Source organism: Helicoverpa armigera, chromosome 21 (genome assembly GCF_030705265.1).
Source record: "Helicoverpa armigera isolate CAAS_96S chromosome 21, ASM3070526v1, whole genome shotgun sequence".
NCBI classification, from domain to species: domain Eukaryota; kingdom Metazoa; phylum Arthropoda; class Insecta; order Lepidoptera; family Noctuidae; genus Helicoverpa; species Helicoverpa armigera.
Window position 1 is genome coordinate 9,257,711 of NC_087140.1, and position 25,879 is coordinate 9,283,589.

At 36.0% G+C, this 25,879-nt stretch overlaps 4 protein-coding genes across 4 annotated transcripts; 2 read left to right on the forward strand and 2 right to left on the reverse strand.

Moving 5' to 3' along the window:
* Nucleotides 1–3,135: 3,135 nt before the first annotated feature.
* LOC110382609 (transcription factor BTF3 homolog 4) lies at nucleotides 3,136–4,571 on the forward strand. The gene has a single exon (XM_021343259.3). The coding sequence runs from the start codon at nucleotides 3,306–3,308 to the stop codon at nucleotides 3,831–3,833; it is 528 nt and encodes a 175-aa protein (XP_021198934.1). The 5' UTR covers nucleotides 3,136–3,305; the 3' UTR covers nucleotides 3,834–4,571.
* A 1,811-nt stretch (nucleotides 4,572–6,382) lies between these two features.
* LOC110382611 (TGF-beta-activated kinase 1 and MAP3K7-binding protein 1) lies at nucleotides 6,383–11,014 on the forward strand. Its single transcript, XM_021343261.3, has 6 exons — nucleotides 6,383–6,625; nucleotides 7,108–7,239; nucleotides 7,392–7,494; nucleotides 7,846–8,107; nucleotides 8,431–8,587; nucleotides 9,275–11,014. The coding sequence occupies exons 1-6, from the start codon at nucleotides 6,486–6,488 to the stop codon at nucleotides 9,846–9,848; spliced, it is 1,368 nt and encodes a 455-aa protein (XP_021198936.2). The 5' UTR covers nucleotides 6,383–6,485; the 3' UTR covers nucleotides 9,849–11,014.
* A 456-nt stretch (nucleotides 11,015–11,470) lies between these two features.
* On the reverse strand, nucleotides 11,471–16,959 carry LOC110382610 (26S proteasome regulatory subunit 10B). Its single transcript, XM_049849316.2, has 9 exons — nucleotides 16,763–16,959; nucleotides 16,006–16,125; nucleotides 15,436–15,572; nucleotides 14,969–15,067; nucleotides 14,255–14,404; nucleotides 13,733–13,856; nucleotides 12,687–12,897; nucleotides 12,090–12,255; nucleotides 11,471–11,617 (listed from the first exon to the last, which is right to left on the reverse strand). The coding sequence occupies exons 1-9, from the start codon at nucleotides 16,866–16,868 to the stop codon at nucleotides 11,540–11,542; spliced, it is 1,191 nt and encodes a 396-aa protein (XP_049705273.1). The 5' UTR covers nucleotides 16,869–16,959; the 3' UTR covers nucleotides 11,471–11,539.
* Nucleotides 16,960–23,074: 6,115 nt separating this feature from the next.
* On the reverse strand, nucleotides 23,075–24,877 carry LOC126056531 (uncharacterized). Its single transcript, XM_049849915.2, has 2 exons — nucleotides 24,468–24,877; nucleotides 23,075–24,142 (listed from the first exon to the last, which is right to left on the reverse strand). Exons 1-2 carry the CDS (start codon nucleotides 24,655–24,657, stop codon nucleotides 23,148–23,150), a joined length of 1,185 nt encoding a protein of 394 aa, XP_049705872.2. The 5' UTR covers nucleotides 24,658–24,877; the 3' UTR covers nucleotides 23,075–23,147.
* Nucleotides 24,878–25,879: the final 1,002 nt, after the last annotated feature.

Genomic DNA, 25,879 nt, shown 5'->3' on the forward strand with positions numbered 1-25,879 from the left:
CAAAAGATAATTATGTACCTACCTATAGCTAAGTTTAATTTATCAGTTTAAAAAAATCTAATAACCGCTCAGATGCTAGGATATAAGTAATTAGAATTTGCAAGTTTAATTAATACAGAGTACTATCGTATCGCTAGTTTTTATGTAAACGAGTGAACTAATTGCATTTTAATTACCTTCTTTTGTTTGGTATCTAATAATAGATCTGCTGTTGTGCTTGTGTATAAAAAGTAAATTAACTTCGTGCTTATTTTATTGCAAAGGCTTCTTGAAATAATAGACTGAAATTAAACTTCATAAAAACTAAAAGAAAACTGATATTAACTTTTGATATGATTTAAGGATTTTCTTTGCATTTAGCCGGAAAAAATGCTACTCTAATTTATCTGCTTATACAAAAAAATACATCAATCAATTAAATAAATGCCAATTAAAATAGGCAATTTTATATACAAGGCTGCTAGTTATTTTAACAAAAAAATGCTCATTCAAAACAAATTTTCGGACAACATTTTAAAATAAATTAATTAAATAGGTACCGAAAAAATATTTATAACTAAAACTTTTGTTCCCGCCAACACATCTGTCATCGCGACAGATAAGTGCGCGCGAACGAGAGCGTTCGGAGTTCGGATACATTAGCGAAACGTAATATAACATAGACGCGTTCGTATTAAGCGCGCTATTGTTGAAATGATGCCGAGGAACGATTGCCTGATAGATGGGTTTTATTTTTGTATGGAGATAAGGATGGGAGCTGTTTTAAAAATGATGGGTGAATTATAAATACTTAAGACGCTTGTGTTGTAGGCTTAAGGATGTTGCACTGGCGCTAGAAAGTGCCAAGTAACATGCTACTTTAGCAACCTATGCATGCAAGCTTTGACTATCAAATAATTTAGTTAAAGTTAAAATAATTATCTACCCATCTGAAACCTCTCATTAATGAGAAAGTAACGCAATTAACTGAGGTAATTCGTGGTATTTATACTACATATTTATATTGGCTAAATCCATTTTTAGCTACCTTACATTGTATAATTTATTTTCAGTAAGTGAATCAGTCCACATTAAAATAACAATAAAACATCTATAACACCTTATTTTAGAATTTATTATTCATATCTGGCATCCCCGCGTAATTCGAAATTATGGCGCGAACTGATCAACCGATGACAGCTTTATAGGCCGCCATTTTGGAGTCCATTTAGTAAATGCAGATAAATATTTATCGGCCCAATAACGCGTTATGCTTATGAAAGTTTATTTTTGTTGCTGAGAGCTCTCTGAGTCGGATGTTTGTCCATAAATACGATTATGTTAGACATTTTTGAGAGCTGTTAATCTTAAAACGATTGTACATGAACAATGATGATTAGGTTCGGCGGAAGTGTTGAGGAATGCGCGTTTCTTTTGTTTTTTATAACTTTAAATACAGATATTTTTTGTGGTCTTTACTCATCTATACTAATATTATAAAAAGGAAAACTTTGTTTGTTTGGTTGTAATGAATAGGCTCAAAAACTACTGGACAGTTTTAAAAAATTCTTTCTCTATTCCAAGCTACATTATCCACGAGTAACATAGGCTATATTTTATCCCGGTACGGGCAGTAGTTACCACGGGACGCGGGTGAAACCGCGGGAAAACGGCTAGTAGATAATAATGCAAGTATGGGAACATAGATTCCACAAAAACATATCATATATCGCCTGGTCTTCATCGGCTAACGCATCATAGGTGAGTACTTGAATCTGCAGGCTGCGGTAAAGAATTGGTCAATTTTATTGCTAACAACTAAAACGCCTGAACCACATTTGGATAAGTTAAGAAACTAACAAAGAAAATCACGGTCTGGTTTGCTACCAGCTTTCAACTAAAAATATCTACCACACCACAACACAGTTAGACAGATACACTAGTGGTTAAACTAAGAGGTACAACCCGTACAACACCTCTCCTTTTGCGCTGGGGATTAAAAAAATAAGCAAAAGTGCGGTAGTAGGTACTATAAACTTTGTGCTAGAAAGATTACCTACCCACTTGATAATATGGAAATCCTTGTAAATACCGTCGGCCACTCGAAAATAAACATAAAGTTCAAGCGTTTTCAATTAAGTACCTCCCTACTTATATCTGAAACCCTCATCGTCAATCGGAAGCTGCCCTAGCTCTGTGGGCTTCCTCACCATAGATCAGAATGACAACTAAACCCACTATATTGGGGAATAAGCTAGGTAGATCATAGATGATAATGATTATGGGTAGTCGGGGACCAACTACAGTATACAAGGTAGAAAGGAGTTGCTTAGTAAGTATCCTTTTAGTGTAGGTAAATGTGAAAGATATATACCTATTACCTATTTTGTTTGCTTCACCAAAGCGATCACGCTAAAACGACGGACAGAACTTTTTGAGATGTTTGCAATGGAGATACAATGTAGTTACCTACCCTAAAACCGGTTATAGGCGATTCAATTATCAAATCATGAATCATTTTGGGATTTGTGAAAAGCTCTGCCCTACCATGTATCTCATGTTACATTCGATGTTGCATGAGAAGCTCTATATTTTATCCTACTAACGCCATCTAGTTTTACATTTTCATAATGTTTTCACAACGTTTACATAAGCGCTATCTAGTTTCAAACATGAATAATGAGCCAAGTACTGTCAACTTGGTTTTATTTTTCTTTCATAGATGTCGCTAAAATTACAGTTTTGTTAGCTGGCAACATATATCGCACATTGCGTTTCATTTCACGTTGGTTTAGTGGAATTTAAATATAAAAGTTTTTTTTGTTTTATAAAAAAAATATAATTTGGATAAACAAGGCATTAAATAAAGTAAAATACGATAAACTATAAATTAAAAAATGTCTTTTGTGTCAGAAAATGATTTTTATATTATGTGAGTTACAGTTTTTGTTAGTATTTTGGATTTTATTTGTTATTGACGATTTTTACAATTACAAAAGTTATGATTAAATTATGATAATAGCAAGTCATGCAATTTATTATTGCCATTTAGTAAAAAAAAACACGAAAACTCTGATTGATCTTCTGCAATTTACGTGAAATGAAACAGATAACCGACAGTGCTGCCAACTATGAGAAGTAGGAAATCAGAAATAACTTGTCTGAAATCCACCATTTTCCCTTTGTAACTGACCGGTGTTCAAAACACGTGCGTACGATCAAGTTACATGGAAAACCTGTGTGATCACGGTGCATATTGAATAAATACTTACACTAAAAAGTGCGCCGAGTTTCGATAATCGGGCGTCGTGTATTAAAATAACATAATGAACACCGAAAAGCTAAAGAAATTGCAGTCACAGGTGCGCATCGGCGGTAAGGGCACACCGAGACGCAAGAAAAAGGTTGTTCACGTTACCGCGGCGACAGACGACAAGAAATTGCAATCGTCTCTCAAGAAGCTGTCAGTCAACACTATCCCCGGCATCGAGGAGGTGAATATGATAAAAGATGACGGAACAGTGATACACTTCAACAACCCGAAAGCGCAGGCTTCCCTCGCGGCCAACACTTTCGCTATCACCGGTCACGGAGAGAACAAGCAGATCGCCGAGATGCTGCCCGGCATCCTCAGTCAGCTCGGGCCCGAGGGTCTGAACCAGCTGAAGAGGCTGGCATCGAGCGTGGCGGCGCCGAAACCACTCGACGAGGACGACGAGGTGCCTAACCTAGTCGGCAACTTCGACGAAGCCTCGAAGCAGGAGGCCAAGGAAATCATCACCAACGAGAAAGAGAAGGAAAAGGAAAAGAAACCCGAATCAGAAACCAAAGCTGCAGATAAAAAAACCGATTAAACTTATAGTCGGCCACAATGGTGTAGTTTTTAATTTTGCTCACCCAGTGAAATAGGGTTTCCAAAGGCACAGCGGTGTCTCAAATAGTTCTCGTTTTATTTTACATTGTGTTCCTAAAGTAAATGTACTTTGAATTTTTACATTTTCTACATTTATTTGTGTGTAAATTGTGAATGTGTTATGTTGGTACAGGGACACGGTTTTTTTAATTTTTTTAATACATGTGACTTTGGAAACCTCGACAAACCTGATTTAAAACTGCTTAAACTCTTATGCCATGCACTAATACATTATTTTTAGTTTATATTGTAACATACAGCATAATGGGATATGAAACATGTCGATTCTTTTAAATAGGACTTAGTTAAGTGTTGTAATGAACCTATTGTTGAGACATTGGCGATATAGGTAACATTAACATTATATTATAAAAATATAATTATTATACATTATTTTTGACAGTGCACCAGGAAATCATAGAGTATATATGTATAGTAAAAGGTGTTATATACACCTTAGAATATTTTTAAAATATTTTCTAAAGTTGTTGATTCATGTCCGGAGTAAAGATTTGCTTTCTTAAAAAAATAGATTTAAAGAAACAAAAGATTAGTCACAGGTAGCTCTATAGGTTACTGAGCTAACATTGTATAAATAAAATTATAAAAATTGCAAAAATTTGTAAATGATTAGAGTTTTGGTATGTGGAGAGAACATTAAAACTTTGATCGAAGTAAATGGTCTTTTATTTCAGTAATTACTTATAAAGAATTATAGGATACAAGATAGGCGTCTCCTAACCTATTTATTCACATTGCATTATTTCCTATTGACTGAGCAGCCAAGCATGAGCGTTTTACTACCGCCTACTTAAATTAACACTGATTTAAAATTTAAATAACCTTGCTTCAATGTAATAATAGTTAATACACATCAGTTAACACAGTCTTACTGACAGCTAAAGTATATTTAGAAGTAGATTTTTGCTATTCTGCAAGTCATGTGGGCCAAAAGTACAAAAATATTTGACCTTAATTTCTTTGACAGCTTATATACTTGCAACTATTTATCAGGAAATACCTACTTATCAATGAACTAGCGACCCGCCTAAATACTTAGCACGGGGGCAACGACTTCTTAGAAAATGTAGTACATAACTTTATCTTGACTTATGAAGTAACTGCCTAGGTTACTTACCCTATTTGGTTGAACTGAATTAGATAGGATTGATTCAGTGTAAGTATCAGGAATAAGAGCCGGTGAAACTGCACGAAAATTCCATAGTAAGTATTATTATAAATGGGTGACCATTTGTCTAATGGCTGAACCGATTTTGATGAAATTTGGTAGGAAAATAAGTCGAACATGGACAGTTGACCATAGGTATCGTTATCCGGTTTTTGAGCGGGACGCCGGATCAAATCAAGAAACAGACCAAGATGTCATGATGAATAGGTGATTTCTAGAGCAGATAACACTGAAGCCGGTCCGGATTTTCACACTGTCACGGCACGGCTACCGCATATGAAAAGGACCTGGGTGTAAGTACAGCCGTAGGTAGGTAAGTTATAAGCATGCATGTGAAAAGGGCCTTAGGAATGAGCGACTTCACTTTCCAATCGCTACTTCAGTGTATGGAAGAAGTAAAGCAACATAGTGTGTAGGTACCTAGTTGCTATTGGATTACCTACTAATATGGTTGACTTTACCAGAATCTAAATCTTAACTATATCAGTTAGGTAAGTAGGTACTTGTAGTAAGGCTATGGGTCAAACTGATGGCCCATTTCACCTAGGCCTTGAAGGTAGGTAACTAAAAAAAATTAGGTAGCTAAAGAGAGAGCTAGACTAAAGAGCGGATTTAAAAGAACAGACATTTCAAACTATCAAAAATATACCTAGATAGCTAGATTTCATAGTACCAATTCATTCTGTTATTTAGTTCTATCACCTTGTATGGTCAAGTCGAGGCAACTTATCTACTTAACTAATGTGGATGTGGGAAAGGAAATTGTGGTTTTAGAACTTGAACACCTACTCATTCCTCTACCGATATTTGTAAAAAATTACTCATTTACCTACTAAATTAGATTACAACTATCAATCTCGAAATAACGCTAGTATTTTTATCATGCTATAATTTTAAATGACGCATTATCTTCGATTTCTGCCTACGAATTCATGAGTCATCATCATCTGCCCTAGCTTATACCATTTTTAGATATTTAGATTACTACCTAATGTACCTTTTTTACTACTCATACTTTGTTATCAACAATCGCATGCAATAGCGAAACGAACCGATCTCATATTTTTCTCGTGGCTGTTCGAAAACTCATCTTATAAAACAGATTAAAGGCTGTGGTTCACAGTTTTTGACGAAAACAAAAAGGTATTAGAGGATTGTTTATAATATTTCCTGAGAATGGAATATGCCTTAGAATAACGATAAAAAATCTGATAATTATAATTTAATTTGTGGGAATGCAGTGGAAACTTAATGGTTTCAAAACGCATTCATGTCTACTGTCAACAACAAAATGTCAAATATCTAGACGTTTGCAAAAATAAATACCCAGGCTGAAAATAATCCCTGGCTTAATTTACTTGTTTTTAACTAGGCTATCCTATATTTTTGTGCTAATTCGTTATTATGATAGCTCGGCCGTGGACCGACGACTTGCCAAAATGCAAGAATTCCTGTGTAGCGTCATATTTTTCGCGTCTAGGAGGCGGAAATACAAACACCACGGATGATTATCTCTGTTTTTACTGCCAGACTGAAGATAACTTGTGAGTAGACTTGTGTATTTAGTAAAATACAACCTAATGAATAAATCTAGCATTTGATAGCGAAGTTCTCAATCACTTGTTGCATAATAAACGTAAACATTTGTGTATTTTTAAACAACCTTCTGCATGGCTTAGTGCTTTCTGATAAATCCTAACATAACGTAACATAATCCCTATGATAAGTTCTCGCCAATAATCTGTAATAAACAAGCCTGTAATCCTATCTATTACTAAAAATTATTAAAAATGCCACTAAGATGACCCTCTGACCAAATAATTATAATGTAGGCATGTCTATCTATTCTCTCTCCATAAGACCAACTTTTTGGACCCATACAACTAGTGTGACGTTTCATAAGAGCCTGCAAAGGCCTATTTAAAATAAAAACATTTGACTTTATAGGTGGATTCTGTTCAAAATTGAAAACATTCATGGTAAGACCTAGTGGTTCCATATTTGAAAATGTTTTTTATTTCTACAGTTCTCTATATGGAGTATTTGAGCCCCACAATGGACTGGACGCAGCCAGGTTTATCATGCAGAGGATGGCTGCGGAGATCCTGTTCCCGCCACCTTCCGCTAACACTGATGAAGAGATTAGGGAACGGCTGAGGTATGTGATAATGTGTATTTACTTTTTGATATGGAAACTTCTTAAGAATTTGCTTTCTTGTTGATCAGTCATCATCATCATCATCATATTTTTTTATTGACTGTAATGTGAGAATTCTTCAATAATTTCCTTATATAAACTTAATATTACAGAAATGCTTTCATATCAGTAGAAAAAGCGTATACAGAGAACTATGACGGCATGATTGCTGAGAGAACCAGCTTGCAGTACCAGTTACAAGTTGTAGATGCACAGGTAATAACACACTTTTCATTTACAGTTCTTGTTGTTATAGTATAAACACATTACAAATCTGAACTTCTTCACTCTATGTAAGATAATTTAGAAATAACATAATTCAAAATTAGCATTTATTCAAAATAGGCTGAATATAAGCACTTTTCTCACAACCTCAAGCCAACAAGCAAATTCAGCCTTCCAGCACCTCCTATATTTTTGCTGGCAAGAAGAAATATGTCAACAATCTTCCCAACAACTATAGTCTACTCATGATAAGAAGGATGTTATAAGTTTTACCAATTAACAAACTAACGTGAAACTATAGCACTTTGTAAAATTTCAACAATAAATTATATTCCATTACAGGTATCCCAAAACTTCAACATCCTAGCCCGACTAAAAGAAATAGACGTGCACCTATCCGGAGGTGCCGCAGTGGTCATCGCCCTAGTCCATGCCAACAAACTGTTTGTAGCCCACGTCGGAGACACTAGGGCTCTGCTGTGTAGGACCGATGATAATGCTGTGTTGAGAGTGGTGCAATTGACTGTGGATCATAGCTTGAATAATGAGGATGAGTTGCTGAGATTGCAGCAGTTGGGACTAGATGTTAATAAGTTGAGGAATGGTAAGTCTTTTATGTCACATTATTAAATAGTAGATAAAATAAACAATAAAAATAAAACAAAAAGCAAAATTATTTGCTAGATAAAAATATAACCTTTGTAATTTGTAAGACACACATGCCATCTTTTAATGAAATGGTTTTCATATGAAAAACAACCTTTTTTTCCTCCAAAAATATTAACACATACCAACAATATTTTGTGAACAAGTGTCTCGACATTTATTTATTGTATTGCAAAATAATGGTGTAAGAAATTCGGGAGTAGATACACTATATTAACTGTTTATATACATACCACATTAATACTTACCATTCCTTTTCAGCACAATACCTAGGTAATCAGACAGGCACTAGATGTCTAGGCAACTACCTAGTCAAGGGGCTGTATAAAGCGTTCCCCACCATCAGTGCCGCAGTCTCCGAGCCTGTCATAGCTGCTCCGGAGATACATGGACCCATACTATTAGATGAGTCTTGCAGGTATGCACATAATTATATGATCATCATCATCTCAGCCATAGGATGTCCACTGCTGAACATAGGCCTCTCCCTTAGAGCTCCACAGATACCTGTTGCAGGAGACCTGCATCCAGCAATCCTCTATACATAATTATATGTATAATCAAACCCAACAGACAGATATTGTGTTGCTGGGGAGTTTGTTACGCAACTTCTTCCCACCAAAAACATATAGGAAGTGATAAAGGGTGGGCGTTTTCGAGGCTAAAACTTTACATTCATAAAAATAATAAGGAAATTACACATAATTAGTTCACTCAGAACTATAGTATGTGTATCTTTTTAATTCTGACCTCTGATGATAATTTGCGATAATTGATAGTCAATATCCTTGGTTATTTATAAGCTTGATTGTTTTTGTTTACTTAAATACTTACGAGGTTCAAGATTTTGATCTAAATATAAGATAACTTGAAGATAAGCTGCGTCGCGCGATTTATAGTTACAGCCTATTTATCGTCCCACTGCTGGGCACAGGCCTCCTCTCACACGGAGAAGGATTGAGCATTAATCGCGCGATTTATCTTGTGTCAATTAATAATTCAATTAAATACAGACAGGTTTATACTATGGGCAACTAGAGTTCCATCTATACAATTCCTAGGAAAACTTCGATAAAATTAAATACTTATTATTTCTCAATTTCAGATTCCTAGTCCTAGTAAGTGCCGGAGTCTACAAACGCATACAAGAATCCAAAGGAAGTTACGAGCAAACCAACAAACAGCTCGCGCAAATGATTGTAGAGAACTTCAGAAAACAGACCGACTTCCGAATGGTCAGCCAAGCTGTTCTCGAAGAAATCGAACAAGAATTCGTCTCCTACTGCGTAAAAAATAATTTAACACCGAAACCTAACACCCATATGTCTTTATTAATAAGAAACTTTAACTTTTTACCTACAAACGAAGATGAAATACCACCGAATCATAGTGTAACTAAAAACGCCTCTGTTCGATTCAATCCGATTGTACAATCGAAATCGAATACTCTACTTAACGAAATCGATTCGGAAATTTACTCGTCGGGAACGAATGAGATTGAAACGAACGATTCGAATATCGATACTAATCGGTCTATGGAATCGACTTCGGATATTTATCCCGTTGGTAGGCCGTTTGATAGGGATCGGAAGATTAAGGGGTATGTTGATTTTTCTTGTTATTTTGAAAATGTTGCTAAAGCTCGAAAAAATGGGACTTTGCCGGATTTTATTAAGTAATTTAAGCGCCATGTTTTTATGTTACAGTAAAAGATTGTAGTGTAGTAATTCTGGTCACAATTTTTAGCTTCTGTTTGTGATACATATCACTTAAAAATCACATTAAGTTACTTATAAGTAGTGTATTTGATTTGTCATTTTTAGGGTTCCGTAGCCAAAATGGCAAAAACGGAACCCTTATAGTTTCGTCATGTCCGTCTGTCCGTCTGTCCGTCTGTCACAGCCGATTTACTCGGAAACTATAAGTACTACAGTGATGAAATTTGATGGGAATATGTGTTGTATGAACCGCTACAAAAATATGACACTAAATAGTAAAAAAAAGAATTGGGGGTGGGGCCCCCCATACATGTAACTGAGGGATGAAATTTTTTTTTTCGATGTACATACCCGTGTGGGGTATCAATGGAAAGGTCTTTTAAAATGATATAAAGTTTTCTAAAAAACATTTTTCTTAAAGTGAACGGTTTTTGAGATATCAGCTCTCAAAGTCGTAAAAAGTATGTCCCCCCCCCTCTATTTTTATAACTACGGGGTATAAAATTCTAAAAAAAATAGAGGTGATGCATGCTAATTAACTCTTTCAACGATTTTTGGTTTGATCAAAGTATCTCTTATAGTTTTTGAGATAGGTTGATTTAACTGTAATTTACGGAACCCTTCGTGCACGAGTCCGACTCGCACTTGGCCGGTTTTTGAGATTAATTAAGCGGTGAAATCTAAAACTACAGGGTTTTTTAAAATAACGCTTACATGGATGTTAATCCATTTTTATATTTCTAAGAAGTATTTAAAAATAACCGCGGACAGTAAAACATCATGAGGAAATTACAACGTTATTTAACATTATTTTCTAAATCTTAAATGTATTTTCAATGGGTTAACTGCTTTTAGGTCCTAAGTTGACCACTAGGTTATTAGGCCCTTAACACTGTTTCAAATAATATAATCATTTTGACTTGCCATTTTTTTAACAAAACCGATATGACGAATTTTGAGTACTTATTCAGTGTAGGTAGGTATGTTAATTATCTACTATTTGTGTTTTATCCTGTAAAGTGACCATTTTGCCTTATAAATGAAAATAAAGTATTTGAATGTAATAATGTATTATTATGACAATATTAGATAATTGTTTGTTGTGTAAATAAAATCGTTATTTTATATTTTGCTTGTTATTTTCATCCCATTTCTATTTGTATATTGAAACTCATCATATTGGTACTTTATCACAAATGAATGCGGCTAATCCCTACTAATATTAAAAATGCGAAAGTAACTCTGTCTGTCTGTTACGCTTTCACGTCTAAACTGATCACACTGAACTGATAATATGTGGTACAGAGATTGAGTTCACCTTGAGAAAGAACAAAGGATAGTTTTTATCCCGGACTTTGAAGAATTCTCTTGGAAACGCGATATAACCGAACTTTACCCGGGCGAAGCCGCGGGCGGAAGCCAGTTGACTTATAAAATAAATTGTTTATTTTCATAATTTTATTCTTCTTTAGAATTAGCTGATGATCCCATTCAGTCGTTCTGTGTGCAGTTTATATGCGCAAAATTATCTCTCTCCGTTTCAACTTAACAATATTATGATCATAAAAACAAAATACCCAATATAAGACATAACTATTTATTAGCAAGTAAGTAAATGAAGATACATATTATAATATTAATATAAAACATAATTAGACGGGTTTGTAGTCCAACTTGCTCTCCAGTTTCTTGTTATCTGCTACCTTACGCACAGCTTTCATTAGATCCTCCTGGGAATAGAAGATTATTTGTTTTAAATAGTGTGTTCATGTAATGTATTTTCTGATACCTACTTATGTAAATATAAGGCTGAATTAAAAATGGTGCCAGAAAAATTGTAAGTGGAACGTCTCAGGTAAGTGTGTTTTTGATGAAAAATCTGTGTAACATGACGGTATTACAATGATTTTTCATTATGATCAAATGATAATAATCCTTCAATATATAAAGATTCGCCAAAATGTAAGTGATGTACATTACTTCCTAGAGACAGCACTAAATTAGATTTAAATTATTACTATTCTTTGGTCATAATGTTTCTGTCGAGGTTTTATTAATTATCTAAATATCTAGTTATTTTATTTTTTGGGTTATTACCAAGTTTCGTCAAAATCCTTCCTGTAGTTGTTTCGTGAAAGAGTAACAAACGTACACACATCCTCACAAACTTTCACATTTATGATATAGAAAATACTATCACACCTGTATAATATACTCCCTCTCAGCACGGATAGCGAACAGACCGGCTTCGGTGCAGACGTTCCTGAGATCGGCACCGTTGAACGTGTCAGACAGTTTGACGACCGCCTCGTAGTCCATCTCGCCGTGCTTAGCTATCGGCGAAGCGTGGATCTTTAGGATTTCAAGTCTGAAAGAATAGAATATGAATTACTATTAATATTCTGTACTATCCTAAGATTTTGGTATTTTATGCGATCTTACGTGTTTCAGTAGGCGCAATAAACTGGTGGGTCTCGCTTGTCATTTGAAAATCGGTATCGTCAAAAGCCAGAAAGTCTGACAACCAGTCTTAACAAAGGGTATTGGGTTGCCCTGACAACTGGGTTGAGGTCAGATAGACAGTTGCTCCTTGTAAAACATTAGTACTCAGCTGCATCCGATTAGACTGGAAGCCGACCCCAACGAAATGTAGTATTTTTTTAAGATTAACTTCTACATTCAGGCAACAATGGCTCATAGATATACCTTAAAAACTAACATACATACTTTATATAACATAAAACCTAAATCTATGTTAGTACCACTTCACTATGCACTATGTCCTTAATATAATCTTACCTAGCCTGTTCATTAGGCAAAGGAATCTCAATCTTCCTGTCAAGCCTGCCAGGTCTTAACAGGGCAGGGTCCAAGGTATCAGGCCTGTTGGTGGCCATGATGATCTTGACCTGGCCTAGAGAGTCGAAGCCGTCCATCTGGTTGAGCAGTTCCATGAGAGTACGCTGGATTTCACGGTCAGCACTTGTGCCTTCCGAGAAACGGCGACCACCTGGAAGAAATAGGTTTGGTTTATTTTTGTGTTCATAAAAAAAAATTAAGTGTTCGAGAGAGATTTCACTTTCAAAGAATCTTTTTGGTTGAGGTGATATTTTTTTACTTGTTTATTTATTTATACACAACCTTACATCTACCCTTACAGGACTTGCCTAATGCGGCAGATGGATTCTTATTAACTTATTCTATACTAAATTAAAAAAAAAATACCATTATATATTAACTTGAAAATTTTAAAAGAAATATTTTTAAATTTTCATGGTTTTATAATATAAAATTAAAAAAATATTTGATTAGCACACAGTTGCAAATGATTTGCAAAATCAAGTCTTGTTTGTTTGTCATTTGTCAAGTCCCATGTTGTGCTAGGTTGCAGTTTCGTGCACAATTGGACGTAGTTATGCAGAAACGTTCCAACCCACTGTACGCGTAAATGCTTATATCTCAAATTCAACTTGAATTTGAGATATAAGCATTTACGCGTTTCAGTTGTATTCTTTTTCATTCTAACTAGTAAAGGTACTAGAGGTTTTATTGTTGAATTATATTGAGTTTAGATAACCATATGCTAAATTTTAGGCTGTTCAATCACAATAACTCGATTTCGGGTGACTTGTGGGTTGGAACGTTTCTGCATACTACGTCCAATTTAGAAATGTTCGCTCGCGATTTGCTAAAGTGAATCAGAAACGTGGCTAAAATCGTGAGATTACACACGGTGCAGCACCTTGTAATCTCGACATTTTAATGCTTAAAATTACCAGTTGACTTATACATATAACTACAAAAATATCCACATAATTACTAAATTACAGCTTCGTATTACTTACCGATAGCATCGATCTCGTCCATGAATATGATGCAGGGCTGGTGGTCGCGGGCGTAGTTGAACATCTCGCGGATGAGGCGAGCCGACTCGCCGATGTACTTGTCCACTATCGCTGAGGATACCACCTGCGGAATATAGATACTAATATATAAAGAGGAAAGATTTGCTTATTTGTTAGTTTGAAACGATTAGGCTCTGGAACTACTGAACTTATTTCCACTGTAAGGAAGCTACACTATCAGCACTAAACATGGGCTATGTTTTGTCCGGACCTGGGAAGTTCCTCAGCAGAAAAGGGCAGGAAACAGCAGGTTTAAAATATGATTATGATGATTATTCAGTCGTCGGTTTGACTAAGATGTAGCTGAATTTTGATATTGTTAAGGTTGTTTACGTAAATGAGGTGCTGGACCGCGTCATTTCTGCTTAGACAATCTTTACTAAACTGTTTCATAAATGGTCCTTTTCTATTTATATAATGAGTTCTGATAAGCTAAAAAATTTATAGAAATGAACCACATACCTTCAAGAAGTTAGCATCAAGCTGTGAAGCTACCGCCCTGGCCAGCAAAGTCTTGCCGGTACCGGGGGGACCGTACAGCAGACAGCCTTTGGGAGGAGTGATGCCCACTCGGACAAACAGTTCTGGGTTCATTAGGGGGAGTTCAATCACCTGGGAGGAGTAAAGTTACAGGGTTTAATAAATAATTATTGTAATAATATAGTAGAATGTATGCTTTTCGTTGCTGGATTGTTCGAAAGAGTTATCGCGGCCCTTGTAAATAAAAGGCCTACAAAGAAACATAAAACATTTTAGTCAGTAAGTCTGAGACCGCTAACCCACAGCCGGAGGGGTCATTTGATGATTTCCAATAAAAAAAGTTGTGGTATACATATAATACCTTTCCTATACATACAAGTCTTAAGTTCCATACCTGTTTGGCCGAAATCGTTTTATGGGTTTTAAGCTACCTTCAAAAAGCAACCTGGAAGTTCATACACCAGAGACTACGTCAATGTCGGTCCTGCGCATGATTTCTATCCGTTCATGTGAAACTATAGTTGCATTGGACAGACTATTCTAGAAAGAATAGCCGCTGAGACTGTTTTACTATACAAATTAACTTTAAATTCAATAAACAAACCAGATTGTTTTTCATGGGAATGGAGTACAAATAAGCCTTATATAATGCTTATAAACTGCTTAGCTGATAATGATAATCCTGGGTTAACTCACCTCTCTGAGCTGTCTGATCTGTTCCTGCAGACCTCCAATAGCAGAGTATGTGACATCACCAGGGTCCTCATGACTCATGTTGTATACCAGGGGGTCAACCTGAAATAAATTAAGTTTAAATTAGATAAAAAATACAGGAGGTAATGTATTTCAAGGACTCTACAGCTTAACATAAAATTATTTAGGATTTGTTAAATGCTTTCAGTACTAGAGAGCCTATATTTATTGAGGAAAATATAGGCTACTTTTTATCTAGATGTATAAGGACTGTGAGAACTACTCACAGAATGTAGAAGAAACTGCAGCATTATTAACTTTATTTGTTTGATATGCTTGTAGAATCAATTCTGGTGTAATTTGGCAATTATATAGATTGTACCTTGGAGACAGAAACAGACTATACTAGCTACACTAAGTTCTCCCTGGAATCTAGAGAAACAGTTAGTAATACAATAAAAACTATTTACCTCTCTAGGCAAATGCCTCATGATAGTGAGCGTGGTCATGTCGAGCGCGACCCTAGTGCCTCCCTTCAGCTTCTGTTTGTCCAACTGACGACGACAGCCGACCACATAGCGAGGGCCGTTCGTTGCTTTTACTATAACTGGAATGTTTTAATAAAGTAATTTAAAAAAATATATATATATAGCAGATTGTTATTACTCAAAATTTAATTAATGATTTGTTGTGTTTAATTTTCTAGGTATTCATAGAGTAATAATTGTTTCATATGGAAAAGGAGATGATGATGATAATTATTTCAGCACTTAATCTCTGCTAACATTTAATTTTATTAAAAATTGCTTTAAATAATTACACTTTTCATGAAAGAATTTGTAATCATAACGTGTGTGTGATCATAACATATAAGCAATGCTTGGCCAAAAATTGGTGGTGCCTGACTGACAGTTGTTATGAGTAGTTAGAATCCAGAAAGTCTAACAAACAGTCTTAAAAGGGAATATCCCAATAGTCAAGATTAAAGGTATAAACCTGAATTTAAAAATAAAATGAATATAGTGTTGTAATATACTAACATTTCTCTTCAGTGAGCTGCTTCAGAACTTCTCCAACAATCTGACCAACGCTCTGCAGGGCCTTGAGGTCATTCTCACTCTTGTCATACTGTTTGGTCACATCCTTCAGTTTGTCTCTCACTGTAACACAACAATTAATATTAAATGTATGATTACTAGTTTTTGCCAGGAATTTTACTCATTTCCAGAGGGAGAGGAGGGGGATTCCAGAGGGAACGAATAGTTCCCTTGGAGAGTATCCAACCATGGATTTAATAAAAGAAGTCTTACTAATTTTGATATAATATTGCTAAGTTCCATAAAAAATAATCCAGCAGTTTTAGCATGAGAGATGAACGTATATATTTTCACATTCTATTATTAAATAGGACAGGATATTATTCACAGAATAACATTATACTGTATACAATACAAAATGTCGCCGAGTTAGCAAGCTCTTAATGAACAAACAATTATGGTAACTTCACTGAATAACTTTCCTAGTAGTGAGTTTTAGAAAAAACTGAGAAGATATAGTAAAGAAAAACACAGGAAATGTGAAAGCTATAGTCGAAATTCTTGCTTCAGAACTGTAACCTATTTTCAATGGGAATGTTGTAGTTTTATACATTAAATGCGTCGTAAACTATGATTTGGTTTATTAATTATCAAAGTTTTATGTTAAGATGAGGGGTAGGAAGCTAAAATAATACATATTTAATCAAAAGTTTATGACATGATTCGGCAAAAATCAATGACAATGACCACTTATACATACTTTCTTTCAGTCTGGATTCTACTTCTTTGTGTTCCATTAACTTCTTTCTGTAGTCTTGAAAGGCTTTTTCACGTAGCCCGTCCATGGCTGATGGTCCGGCAGGCATTTTTAATTAAATTTTATGTTTACGTGATAAATGCAAAACTGAAAATCACTTTTATTTGACAGATCACTGCGTTGACAACCACAGATTGTTTAGAGCAGCATAGATTCCGAAAATAGCTACAGATAAAAAATAAAGTGCGTACAGTCCGACCAAGCGGCACTTTTTTGCGTTATCATGAAATGAGTTTTATTTTTGGGTTAGTTAATGTTAATGTTTAACACCGGATGAATCATAGAAAAATATGTAACTTTAAAACAGGGAGAGTATATGTATAGGAGTAATATTGAAAGTACTTACACAAGGCACGGCGATAACTTGGGAGAAATGAGAAGTAGAGGAAGTGAAGCATATTTGGAATACTAGTTTGTTTTTTGAAAATAAATTGAAGGAGAAACGGGATAGCTCAATAAAAAATACATTAAATTATTGTCAAAATATTAAACTTTAATAATGAGAACAATCAAATATAAAAAATACCAGATATATTATCAAAATGCCTATCAAACTAAAAATACTCCAAAAACGTGATTTGACTTAGGGTGCTGACACGGGTGGTGCTGTGACTTAGGGTGGGAATATAGTATTCCAAATTATATTCATTTTTTTTTTCTTTGAAAATTGCTAACACTTTTTCTTAGAAACTAATAGAATTCTAATATTTTTATAGTCATTGACTCTTTGCAAAAAAAGAAACTTTTACAAAAAAATAAAACCGACTCCCAAAAAAACTGAAAAGCAAAAAGAACACGGTATTCCAAATTAACAACACACCAACCTAACTTAAAATTGCATGTCAAATTTTTAATTCTAGAAATATTCACAAAATCATAGTAATATCTTAAACTAACAAGGTCACTCCGCAATTAAAATAATTACAATAAAGATTTAGAGTATTACAGCAAATGATTACCACTGATTGCATTCTTACCGAAAAAGTTTTCAAATCAGGCGTTTCATTCGCTGGGGGCTGGTAGCCGAAATGTCAAGATGGCGTCCTGTTTTTAATGCTGTATGGCTTTGTGTATCGTTTGACGTTATGTTTACGGCATAAAAACTCAGATGGCGTTTATATATATTTAGATATCGCAGTATTCCAAGTTACCTGCAGTATTCCAAATATGCTGCAGTTCCTATACATAGGGAAAGTAGGTAAGTATATATGTATAAAGGTTATTAAGGAGGTAAATAGATTAAGAACATATACGAGAGTGTAGGTACTAAAGGTAGGTGAAATAATGGCATATATAGGGGTAGTAAATAAGAAGAGCAATTTAGTAAGCCTTAATGCTCTCCTACCTTCCTCTACCATACCTTACCTCTTGCCTTGTATACCTATAGGGGACTACATAAGGGCGGACATAGGCGCTGTACATAAGGGAGGTCAATATGAGTACACATAGTAAGTACATAGGGACATAAGGGTAGTACATAAAATGAAGAAACAAGTGTGACGTCACAAGTACCGAAATTAGGTTGTAAAATTCCCACTGTGTCCATTACGATAGATCCACCACTGGTGAAACTTTAATAGGTTTTCTGTTAGCGCTACAGAATCTTAGAGCAAATATTTGGCCGGAACTACTAAACCGACTCGAATAATTCACTGTTAGGAAGCTACGCTATCTGTGCTTAACATAGGGTAGGTATGTTTTTGTCCAGGTACGAGAAGTTTCCCCGGGACACGGGTGAAACCGCGTGGAACTGCTATTTAGAAATATATAGCAGCCAACTCGAAACAACATAGGTAGCATAGCTATCAAGCTTTAAGTAAAACAACGAACAAAATTCATACTTTCCATAACAAAGATCTGAAAGCATAAATTATGAAAAAAGCTATTACTCTTTTCTTTTAAAAAGTATCACTGTGCCGTCATAATGCATGCCCGCCGCGCGCCATAATGGCGGCGGTTTCGCGCCAAAATATAATAAAATAAAGCTGCGCGCGTGTGTTATTTGCACGAGACGTGACCCAGGTTCCGTAGAGATCACGTATTTTAGGTATCTAGTTTAGACTGTACGTGGTTATTTACTGTGTATGGGTTAAATGGGTAGCATGGAGGTTTTGAAGGCAATAGCTCTTTTGGGACCAGCGTGCAAAAGTGTGATAGGGTTATAGAAGATGGGAGATCGTTCTTAACCTTAGTCTGTACTATCCATACTAATATTATAAAGAGGAAAAAAGATATTTCTGTTTGTATGTAGGTAATGGATAAACTCGAAACCAACTGGACCGATTTAAAAAAATCTTTCAACAGGGCTAGTCAAATATAATTTGGGTTTGTTTGATTTTGGCTGTGAAATAACTCCGATAATATGCTTCCTCGTATGAAGACCGCTTCAAACACCTTCGACAAGGATAGGTATATAGGATATGAGAAAGATATCATAATGATATGACTAGGTAAGTACACAGTCTTTGCGACAATATTTTAGTTTCCATAACATTATTTACTCCTCAACAGCTAGGACCTTCTTTAAATAACTTCTGCAGCACATCTTTTGAATGACAACAGACCCGATACTCCTGTTTACACTAAAAATCAATATCTAGACACTAAAGGTGATTTTCAAACTGAAATAACTAGAATTTCACGTAACGTTGCCCATAAAATAGATAAAAGAGAAAATATAGGATATAAGAGAGAACAGCAATTGAAATAGCAACAATATCTTAGATAAGCTGTAAGCACTTTATTTGAGCGTAAAATTTTAGTTGTGTCCTCAGAGCATTCAACCTGCCGGAACCGCCATAAGTCGTGTGTGAAAATTTTACCAGTATAGAGGTCCAGGCTACAGGCTAGGAGCAAACAATGCAACAAATAGTAAAAGCTTGTTCAGATTTTTTTTACCATATCGTTACACACGTCATAAACAACTTAAACGAGTAATTTTAGAAAATCAAACGAACTTACCTGTAAGTGACGTTCGATGACTATTAAACGGTGTGATTCGCCCGAAGAGATTACACTTATTTACTTGTAGTAGCACGGATATGTGCTGCCATCTTACACTACTTTAGAGCAACCATATTTAAAAAAATAATTATGCGCGCTCTAATGTGGGTATCTCATACACGTTTGCCCCTTTGGCCATCGTTAGCCACTATTTCGTGAAAATTTGGGAAGGATCTAAAGGTATTTTGATCAGGGACAGGGAGGGAGTGTAATCTCTTCGGGCGAATCACACCGTTTAATAGTCATCGAACGTCACTTACAGGTAAGTTCGTTTGATTTTCTATTAAACTTCAGTGATTCGCCCTTCGAGATTACACTTATTTACTTGTAGATGTTTAAAGTCTCACGAAATAGGTAAAAAGAGAGGAAACGTTTGGATAGAAAAGTGATAGAAACTACAAAATACATAATCAGATAATGTATTATTGTAATTTAAAAACTTATTTATCAGCATGTAAAGGAAAACAAAGTCATCTTCATTATACGTCGTTGACCGAGGCCATCCTACAAATAGAACGAGCAAAGACATCAGAGGTATCTGCGATCACTTCTCTATTGTAGAACTTTGCGAAGGTTTCAGATCTACCGGTCCAACCTGCGGTTCTTTTTATTATATCTAAGCTCACTGCGAACCTATTGGCGGCAGACGTTGCTGCATGTCTTGTGCTATGTGCACAAAAAATAGACGTGTCTATGCCACTTTCACGAAGGGTGACCTTGATCCAACGACTTAAAGATTGTGAAGTTACATTATTAAACGGTTTCTTAAAACTAATCAATAAGGAATCACAGTTAGATTTTCTCTTTGTTGCTGATACACTTAAATAATGTTCTAAAGTCCTAGCAGGACATATGGAAGGTCTTTCATCGAAATAAGGAAGAATCAATGTTGGCGGCGTACGATTCACCGCCGAGGTTTTGATTTGATCTGTGATGTTAATTACGAACTTTTCATTGTATTTTTAATGTTAGACAATTTAATTAACGACAATGTCTGTACCCGATGTGCAGTTATTAAGGCCAAAAGTGTTGTCAATTTCTTGGACAGTCTCTCAAACGAAAGGTCTGAATTAGGGTACCAAGCACTTAAGTAATCTAAGACAATAGCCGGATCCCATGTAAAAGTATATCTTGGTTGTGGGGTTCGCAATTTGTATACTCCCTTCATAAACCTCGTTACTTGAGGGTCATTCATAATCACTGCATTTAACACAAGTGACAGTGCTGCTTTATTACTATTAATTGAACCATATTTTTGACCCTCTTGAAAAAGAATAACAAAAAAATCTAACACATGAGTAACAGATACATCAAATAAATTCAAATTCCTATCTTGACAGAAGGCGAACCAACGTCTAAAACAAGTATTATACTGTCTAAGTGTACTCTCTGCTAATGACGCTAACATGACGTCGGCAGCAGCAGAAGGAGAACCCTGCCTCAGGAACGCCTGCCTGATAATACTCCGGCAACCAGGGTAAGACTCTCTTGAAGCTTGTGTTCGCGACTGTAAGGGGATGACAACAATTTTGTATTAGATTTTAATTCAATAGGCTCGGTAATCAACAGCTTCCTAAAAGTGGGTACCAAGGCTGCGTTGGCCAGAGAGGAACCACAACAATACCTTCAGCTTTATCAAAAATGATTTTTTGTAAAACTTTTATTATTAAGCAAAATGGGGGAAATGCATAGAAAAAATAATTAGACCAGGTCAAAGTAAATGCATCCACCTTATATGCTTCGGGATCTTTGTGCCAAGAAACAAATTTCGAACATTTCTTATTCAATCGACTTGCAAACAAATCAATCTCAGGCTGGTTAAATTTTTGCATATAAAACGATAAGCGTCGTCGGCGAGTTCCCATTCGACGTCAGCATGTATGCGACGAGATTCCGCGTCCGCGATATAGTTGTCACGAGAACTAATATAAGAAGCAAAACATATAAGCCTCGCTCTTCACACCACTGCCAAATCTTGCGACTGATTGAATTGAGATGGGGATATCGTATACCACCCATCCTATTGATATAAGAAATAGCAGTAGAGTTGTCAATCCGTAAAAGAATCTCACAATTGCTAAAATTTTTGGCAAAAATTTGTAATCCAAAAAATGCTGCTTTCAGCTCTAAATAATTAATATGTTTTGTCAACTCTTCGCTAGACCATTGCCCGCTGGCGGTTCTACCAGAGCAATTCACACCCCAACCAGTTCGAGACGCGTCTGAGTATATTTCCAACTTGTAGTCACCAGATCGGATAGGGCTAGCGCAATGATCAATGTTACGTAACCACCAGTCAAATTCTTCACGTAAGGGCATAGGTAAATTAATGTATTGATTGTAATCATCATTTTGTTTCAAACTCAGATACTTAATTCTTTCAAACTTCTTTGTATAAAGCCAGCCATACTGCGATGCTGGACAAATCGATATTAGCAATCCTATCATATGAGCGAAGTTACGTAACTTGCACCGTTTTAAACTAGAAAAATGCATGAGCTCATCCTTGATCTTTTGTTTCTTTTCTAGAGGAATGCTTATTGTACAATTTTGTGAATCAAACAGAAAACCTAGAAAGATAGCAGTTTGACTGGGTGTACTTACACTCTTTTTTATATTTATTGTAAAACCTAGTGATTGCAACAAGTTTTGAGTAATTTCATAATTTCGTTTACAGTCACTACTAGTATTTCCGAATAACAACAAATCATCCAAATAAATGACAGACAATAGCCCCTGATTACGCAGAAATTCCATTACGGGGCATGATTTTGTAAAAACATAGGGTGCTATATTAAGACCAAATGGTAAAACTTGAAATTCATATAGCTTTCCTAACCAATAAAACGCAAATACTTTCTAGATTCGCAATGAACACTAATTGAAAAATATGCATCTTTAAGGTCAATTGAACACATGTAAGCATGCTTAGACATGAGCCTCATTGCAGTTCTGTAATCTTCAAGTTTAAAATGTGGCGCGGTAATAAACTTATTTAATGATTTTAAATTTAAAATAAATCTATTGGTTCCATTGCTCTTCTTGACAAGAAAGATATTTGATAAAAATTGACCATCACATGGTTCACATAGACTAATGGCGCCAATACTTAAAAGATTCTCAATTTCTATAGTCATGGCTAACTCATCTGCATTGGATTTGGGAGTGTTTTGTGGATAAATGCTAGACTGAAAGATATCATTTGAAACAGGAATTCGCAAACCATTAACCCAGGATAAGACTACTGGATCATTCGTGATGTGTAACCAATTATAATAGAAATATTTCAATCTACCAGCCTGTACATTAGTGCCGTTCACCTCGGCTAGCGGCGCGAGGGCCGGCTCTGCTGACGTGGAGCACGACGGTCCGTCGCACGGCGCGTTGATGGCTGCTGCTTGCGCCCACCAGCCGTCGGGTTCGGTCTCGCTGGCGCGCGGCGAGGCTGTGACTGCGGCGGTGGCGGGCCCCTCCAGTTTAAAGCCCTTGGAGTTGATCCTTTCGGTTGCAAATTTTTGGGTGGTAACTTCGGCTTAGCAGCCGAAGATTTTAACTCGGAACCTGTTTTTATAATAGCTTTCATAAATTTTAAATTATCTTGAAGATCAGTACCAAATAACATGTGATCACGTTTAAGGTCCTTAACACTATCTTTGATCTCTTTGTTAAGGCACGACAGCAAAAAATTCCTTCTAGTTTGTGTCTCATCATAATGTGCATGACACAAGAGTCTACCGGCATCACTAAGGCATTTTAACATCTGACACTTGAACGTCTCGTCGATGGAAGTAGTTGTCAAAACAGACGTGATTGTATTTGCCAAACTTGTTATGACAACAGACAAAATCTTCTGTTTATCAATCAGAATATCGTCTCTCTTCAAGGCACTTTCATTCACCGCCGCTCTTATTTCAGGATTAAGTGTCGGAGCCTGAGCAACTCTAAGATTATCAGGTACATTATAGGCCTTCAATATCTCATTTTTAGTTTGATCCTTAATACCATTAACTAATATATCAGACCAGCGGCTAGCAATGTCTTTGTGAACATTCACACCGAACTTCTCTTCCCTCACAGGCTCTTCTCCGAGTAAACACAAAATATCAGGTTGTAGGTCTAATTCCTGTATACCTTCCGTAGGCGCATTTTCTAGCGGCGGCGGTATATTTGGCGTGGACGTGGCCACGGGTATAACAACAGAAGTAGGATCAGGTGCGGGAGCAAAAGTTGCCGTCGGTGCGGGCACGGATATACTATTGGTAGCCGAGACGTTTGAATGTGAAGTTTGATTTAATGTAAAATTTACTTCATAAGGGGCTCCTGAAACAATAGTAACAAATTCATGATACAAACTCACGGTTTGTACTCTAGAATTAGGTAGTTATCCGTGTCATCCACATAACTGTAAACATAACTCACGACATAGCCTCCCGGACTATGTTCTAGAGTTTCTGTGCTACCACATATACAGCGATTAACCTTACAGGTTAAACTGAAGTATACTATTGGTTGGTATTAGCCTTGCAGACTAAACTCATAGCACTAGACGGTAAACAAAAAAAAAAACGATTTGTTTGAAAAGTAGGTCAAGGTCACGCTGTCGAAGAGTGTCGTTCGAAATTTAAATATCCATGTATGTACAAACCTCCGTTTTGTGGAGTCTCCTGCGGCGACCCGGGGTATTCGTTATCCGAATATCGATCACGTTCTAAACTTGAAATGGATGCACTGCGGTAACTCCTTTGTTTACGGCGAACTCGAGACATCTTTTTCTCGTATTTTCTGATTTTTCGAGCCAAATACTCTTCTTCGTCGTGGTGTTTTCGTTTTCCCATGATTTAAACACAAAAAACCCACTAAAATATCCAAATAACTAATAACGATAAAAAAATACGTGCGCGATGGCAGCCACACAAAACGTGTAAGAGATACCCACATTAGAGCGCGCATAATTATTTTTTTAAATATGGTTGCTCTAAAGTAGTGTAAGATGGCAGCACATATCCGTGCTACTACAAGTAAATAAGTGTAATCTCGAAGGGCGAATCACTGAAGTTTAATAGCAGACATAAGAGACTCATCTAAAACAATTATTAAAATCGGACGTATATTCTGTTGTTGTAGGTACAAGACAACATTGCAAAAATACAAGCATAGAGACGCTTTTGTCCATGCATGTCCTGTTGGTTTAATGCTCTAAGACTGTGTCATCCAAATGGTAGCGGAATAGTTCTCAAGAGAGGTGGGTCTGGTATTATGTATGACATTGATCGTTAGATTCGTACTTACATACGGGGTTTTATGCTTTGAAAGGTTTTGAAACCGGTGATGTTTTGTGAAAGAAGTAATTCTACTTATCTATTCTACTAGTAATAGTGTAAAATAAAGATTGAACTAATGTTTGCGCAAATGCATTGCAAAAAAAATCCCGTCGCTCCCTCCCGCTGTCGCCGCATTTAAACTATTTATAATCATCGGCAAAGATATTGAGCCCTGACCTTCACCTGCGCAGAAGTGATTTATTGGTGTATTGCCATAAGTGTACGGTGCGCAAAGCGATCCCCACTCTTCCGCCGCGAGCTCATTATCCGTGCCGATTACTTTACTTGCCCGTTTACACGAACAAGCTTTCCTTTTTTACACACGTGGACAAGAAAATGGAAAAATGAAAAAGTTTTCCAAAAAGAGTTTTTGTTTTTTCCCAACCACATTGTATCAATTTGCTATGAAAAATGTAAACCGCATTAACCGCTGTTCTCATATTTTTACGATACACTCATATTTTACGGTTCGCCACAATTTTTTTGTGTCACTTGAAAAATAACAATTTCAGCGGGAAATGCCAGTAAAGTTTGTGTTGCTGATAATCTTGGGAAGTGCTGACAACAGTTTGTGTGCTGTTGTTGAAGATTGCACTTACTTACTTTTATAAATAAAATGCACTTGTGATGATATTTTGCCAGGTGTAGATATTAACTCAAAATATGTAGGTGTTGTCTTTTATAATGCATCGAACTGCAAAAGCCTGATCAAGCATTATAAGCCTGATCTAGCACT